Source organism: Nicotiana sylvestris, chromosome 5, assembly GCF_000393655.2.
Source record: "Nicotiana sylvestris chromosome 5, ASM39365v2, whole genome shotgun sequence".
NCBI lineage: Eukaryota > Viridiplantae > Streptophyta > Magnoliopsida > Solanales > Solanaceae > Nicotiana > Nicotiana sylvestris.
Genome location: NC_091061.1, coordinates 90752139 through 90758372, shown reverse-complemented (window position 1 = coordinate 90758372; position 6234 = coordinate 90752139). Strand labels below are relative to the sequence as shown.

The 6234-nt window shown below is 39.6% G+C and overlaps 1 protein-coding gene across 1 annotated transcript; it reads left to right on the top strand.

The window, feature by feature from the left end:
• The first annotated feature begins 1381 nt into the window (after nt 1–1381).
• Nucleotides 1382–3274, top strand: LOC138868962 (uncharacterized). The gene is made up of 3 exons (XM_070146543.1): nt 1382–1813; nt 1907–2293; nt 2621–3274. Exons 1-3 carry the CDS (start codon nt 1382–1384, stop codon nt 3272–3274), a joined length of 1473 nt encoding a protein of 490 aa, XP_070002644.1.
• The last annotated feature ends 2960 nt before the right edge of the window (nt 3275–6234 follow it).

Genomic DNA, 6234 nt, shown 5'->3' with positions numbered 1-6234 from the left:
GTCGAGGTCGTAGCTGTAGTTCGCGGTCAAGTTAGCGTGGTCTTGTTGACGAATAATTCCATTCAATTCCATCGGCATGTTTTTCTCGTCTACCTTGTAAATAGCAGAAAGCTGTTGATGAATTGGAAGCTATAAAGGTCCATATTTTCCTTCTTTGTTGTTATCTAATCTATGCTTTTGAAACTTTATTCCAGAAGATCCTTCTACTTGCAGTTTTATTTTGTTTTTCTTAATTCACTAGTATGGTAGATATTTTAGATTTATTTGTTCTCTTAGTGTTAACAGTAAACTTGCTTTAGTTGTTTTCTCCTTATTTAAGAGCACTATTTATTTACGTGCTCAATTTATTGTAGATACCCTTGATTATCTTTAGTTCATTTAGCTCCCTGATTGGTTTGGATGTTAATTGTTTGAAGTGAATATATTATCTTTGTTCTGTTTGTGAAATGATTATTAGTTTAACAGAGTAACTAAGAAATAAAAAAAAGTAAGGTTTGAAAATTTGAACTGGAATTTTAGGTAGTAATTGGGCTGGGGAAAGGATCTTTGGATAAAAGAAAACAAAAATCAAGAATGAACATTTGGATATTTAATTAGTTACGATAGTAAATCGGAACAAAAGGATTTTGGGGGCCATTAAGATCAAATTGGGTTTGGAATCGTTAGCTAGCTTACTTCTTCTACGATGGTTCCAATTCCATAAATCATGGCCTTACAATAAAAAATGAATATTGTAGTTGCTCTAGGCGCTATTTATGGCCTTACAATAAAAAATGAATATTGTAGTTGCTCTAGGTGCGTTGTTTTAATAATTTTACCTTCTTAAACTCGGGTGCGCATTTCATGTGACCCAAATCCAAATCCTAAAACGTTGAATAAAATGTGTTTCGGATTGCGGGTGCATTTCATGTGGCGCGATCCAAAGACATATTTTTAAACGACGTTCAATCTTTCCTTAAAAATTAAATAAAAGCGGTTAAAGTAAAAATGCACATAGGTTCAAAATGTTTGAATAAGATAATTAAGCTGAATATAATAGTTAAGAGACCGTGCTAGAACCACAGAACTCGAAAATGCCTAACACATTCTCCCGGGTTAACAGAATTCCTTACTCGGATTTCTAGTTCAGGACTGTTAAACAGAGTCATATTTTCCTTGATTCGGGATTCAACCGGTGACTTGGGACACCATAAATCTCCCAAGTGGCGACTCTAAATCTTTATAATAAATTCCGTTTCGGTCGTCCTTTAATTGGAAAAACTTCCCTTATACACCCCTCTCGGGGGTGTAGTGAAAAAGGAGGTGTGACAGTGCTTTGACCTGGACAGTTCAGAAATTGAGGCATTACTTTTGTGCCTACACTACATAGCTCATATCCAGGATGGACCCTCTGAAGTACATATTCCAGAAACCTATGCTGACTGGAAAGTTGGCTAAGTGGCAGATACTGTTAAGTGAGTTCGATATCGTCTATGTAACTCAAAAGGTGGTCAAGGGGCAAGCATTGGCAGATCACCTCACTGAAAATCCGGTAGGAGGAGCATACGAACCTTTGAAGACGTATTTTCCTGATGAAGAAGTATCATTTATAGGAGAAGACATTACGGAAGCATACGACAGTTGGAGGATGTTCATTGATGGAGCTGCAAATTTTAGAGAAGGGGGCATTGGAGCAGTTTTGGTATTAGAAATGGGTCAACATTATCCGGTATATGCTAAACTCAGATTTTCCTCCACCAAAAACATGGCGGAGTATGAAGCTTGCATACTAGGGCTCAACATGGCAATCGACATGAACATTCAGGAGTTGATGGTAATCGGTGATTCAGATTTGCTTGTGCACTAGGTGCAAGGAGAGTGGGCCACCAAGAATTCCAAGATATTACCATATTTGTACCATGTGCAGGAATTAAGAAAGAGATTTACAAAGATAGAATTCCGACATGTACCCAGAATTCAGAATGAGTTTGCCGATGCATTGACCACTTTGCCATCTATGATACAATATCCAGATAAGAATTATATTGATCCCATACCAGTGAAAATACATGATCAACCAGCATATTGTGCTCATGTTGAAGAAGAAACGGATGGAAATCCTTGGTTCCATGACATCAAAGGGTACTTATTAAAAAGGGAATATCAGGAGCTTGCAAATCACACTAAAAAATGCATACTCCAGAGATTGTCAAATCACTTCTTCCACAGCGGAGGGAACTTGTACACAATAACTCCTGATCTGGATTTACTAAGATATGTCGACGCAAAGGAAGCTTCTAAGCTACTTGAGGATGTACATGCCGGGACCTGTGGCCCGCACATGAACGGTTTCGTCTTGGCTAAGAAGATACTCAAGGCCAGTTACTTTTGGATGACCATGGAGACAGATTGCATCTAGTATGTCTGCAAATGCTTTCAATGCCAGGTGCATGTCGATATGATAAAAGTTCCGCCAAACAAGCTCAATGCAACAAACTCATCTTGGCCATTCGCCGCTTGGGGAATGGATGTTATTGGTCCGATTGAGCCCACTACTTCAAACAGGCACAGGTTTATTCTGGTCGTCATTGACTACTTTACAAAATGGGTAGAGGCTGCATCTTACAAAGTTGTAACCAAGAAAGTCGTCGTAGATTTTGTCAAGGATTGTATTGTTTGCCGATTCGGAGTTCCCGAGTCCACTGTTATTGATAACGCCGCCAATCTCAATAGGGATTTGATGAAAGCTACGTGTGAAACTTTCAAAATCAAACACAAGAATTCCACAGCCTATAGACCTCAAATGAATGGAGCCGTAGAAGCCGTTAACAATAACATCAAGAAGATACTAAGGAAAATGGTAGAGAGCCACAAACAATGGCATGAGAAGTTACCTTTTGCTTTATTGGGATACCGCACTATGATTCGCACATCAACCGGGGCAACTCCCTACATGCTGGTTTATGGGACCGAGGCTGCCATCCCAGCCATGGTAGAGATTCCTTCTTTAAGAATCATACAGGAAACTGAACTCAGCGATGTAGAGTGGATAAGAAGCCGCTATGAACAATTGGCCCTTATCGATGGAAAGAGGATGAACACAATGTCTATAGCTTTCAACAAAAGGGTCAAGACGAGGCAGTTTGCACTAGGTCAGTTGGTGCTGAAGAAGATCTTCCCACATCAAGATGAAGCCAAAGGGAAATTCTCTCCCAACCGGCAAGGTCCGTACATGGTTCACATGGTGCTGATAGGGGGAGCACTCATACGTGCAGAAATGGATGGAGAAATCTAGCCAAAACAAATCAATTCAGACGCAGTCAAGAGATACTATGCTTAGATTATTTACATTTTCTCATCTGATGTAATTGAACTACACTTGAACTGATTCCCGTTTAAGAGAGGATACGTAGGCAGCCTTATGGGTTCGGTCATATCATAATAAAATTTTCATTTCCCCCAAGATCAGAAACTGGGGCAGAATTTTGAGGAGGGTCCTCAAAATTTCAGAGCAAGTCCAGCCAACGCCAACATGTGTCAGGCGGTCAGTTCAGTTAAGAAATTGGGGCAGAATTTTGAGAAGGATTTCCAAAATTTCGAAGAAGTTTCAGCAAGATCCATTATCCGCAAAAAGTCGATACGAGAGCTGCAATATTTGTAGTTTCAGCATCTACAAAATTTCGAAGAGTAGTTTCAGCATCTACTAAACTGTGGCAGAATTTTGAGGAGAACCGTCAAAATTCCGACATAAGAGAGCTGCAATGCCTTTGAGACGTGTTACAGTCACTACTTCATCAAAATTACTTGATATATCAATACGTTTCTAAAACAACTCTATTTTTATCAATAATTGCATATTTTCGAAAACTCTATTTCCATAACAGTCAGGTGTTACCTATGGGAACTCGGAAGGGCTTTCAGAACGGAGCATAGCAAGGCCAACAGACGAAGCATGAACCAACTTCCCCCCACAAAACTTACAATTTTTTTCTTTGAATGTAAGCACATTTAACGTAATGATAGCACTCGCAAACATATATACACAAAGCAAATTCACTATCCATCTGGCCATCAGACACTGAATATATCTCCAACTAAGACATACACTACTCTTATTTGCTACTCGCTCTTTGCATAAGGCTAATACTTGCCTCCATACTTGCACGAGGCTAATCCCTGCCTCCATACCTGCATGAGGCCAATCCTTGCCTCTAAATTTGCATGAGGCTAATCCCTACCTCCACATTTGCTTGAGGCTAATCCCTGCCTCCATACCTACATGAGGCTAATCCTTGCCTCCATACCTACATGAGGCTAATCCCTGCCTCTCCATCTGTATGAGGCTAATCCTTGCCTCCATATTTGCATGAGGCTAATCCTTGTCTCCATATTTGCATGAGACTAATCCCTGCCTCCATACCTACATGATGCTAATCCTTGCCTCTCCATCTGCATGAGGCTAATCCTTGCCTCCATACCTGCATGAGGCTAATCCCTGCCTCTCCATCGGCATGAGGCTAATCTTTGCCTCCATATTTGCATGAGGATAATCCTTGCCTCCATATTTGCATGAGGCTAATCCTTGCCTCCATATTTACATGTGGCTAATCCCTGCCTCCACATTTGCATGAGGCTAATCCCTGCCTCCATACCTACATGAGGTTAATCCCTGCCTCTCCATCTGCATGAGGCTAATCCTTGACTCCATACTTGCATGAGACTAATCCTTGCCTCCGTATTTGCACGAGGCTAATCCCTGCCCCCTACTTGCATGAGGCTAATCCTTGCCTCCATATTTGTATCCTTGCCTCCATATTTGCATGAGTCTAATCCCTGCCTCCCCATCTACATGGGACTAAGCACTGTCCCTCTTTGCATAAATATTTCTCTATTTGTAGTACTATCTACTCGCTTTTCAATTGGGCTAAGCTCTACCCTTCATTTCACTAGACTAAGCTTTGTCTTGTTAACATCATTATTGAATATCATGGGCTAAAATATCGCCGATCTATCTGAAGGCATCATAGTCTAAAAAGCATCATCCTCATAGCCGGAAGACACCATGCCATGGCCTGAGGATCCTTCAAATTTGCATATCATTATTCAAAGGCGCCATGGTTCGGAGGCACCATTTGTCATGGCCCGAGAGTATCATTTCATGGCTTGAAAATCTCTCATAAAACAATTCGTCGCCCAGGACATCATGGTCTGAGGACGCCATCCCTAACCGTCCGAAGACAACATTCATAGTCCAATGGGAACCTGCATCAATGTTTAAATTTATGCACAGTATATACTTGCGGTATTCTTATTTGTAGGTAACTCGGCGAGCATCGACTATCCCAGCAGGAGCGATCCCACTCCAGTTCTCCCAGCCATATCAAACCTAACCTCTTCTGTAAACCGTTCACTCATCTAGCCTAAGACATTACGTCTGTTATTGTAATGACTTCACCCGTACACTTCGCCGATGACTCTAGAACTACCTATGGCCTGATTCCTGTAAAACCAGGGATATGTAGGTAGCTCAGAAACTAGGGTGCGGCCTGAATCTCTCTAACAGTTTCGCTCTGTCAAAATTGGCCATCATTTCTTTACCCGAAAACTCTTTCATCCTTCCCGAGTAAAGAGGGACAGCTGTTGATACCCAATTTTTCCCAAAATATTTTAAAATTACATATATACCTCCAAAATCACGCATTAATAGCAATTGGTATTTTTCCATAATTTTCCTATATTGTTATTAATTTACCCAACATTTTATTTCCAATAAATAATTACAAAATGGCATTACAAATGATTTCAAAAGCATCTTTTGATTTAGTTTATTATTTATGGTCCTGTTTAAACCAAATTATTTCATAATTAGCCAAATTGGCATCATTTGGCTACAATTACAATAACTTTGCAATTATAGCCCATTCATATAATTTTATACTATTTTTGACTGGAAATTAATCATTTTATTTTAAATACTAAGTAATCATTTTTAACTATTTTCTATGCATGAAAGTCATTTTGTACAATTATCGGCTATTTTTGTAAATTATTTTATTTAATTTAATTGGGTATTTAACAAATAGCCTAATTTCATTTTTATTCTAGCCTAAATTAATCCAGACCCAAACCTGATTAAATTAGCCCAATACCCCCAAGGCCCAATCCACTATCCTACCTGACCCAATCCCTATTTAATTTGGACTGTTGATCAATTTTGATCAATGGACCATATCCGTCCTTACCATAGTTAACCTA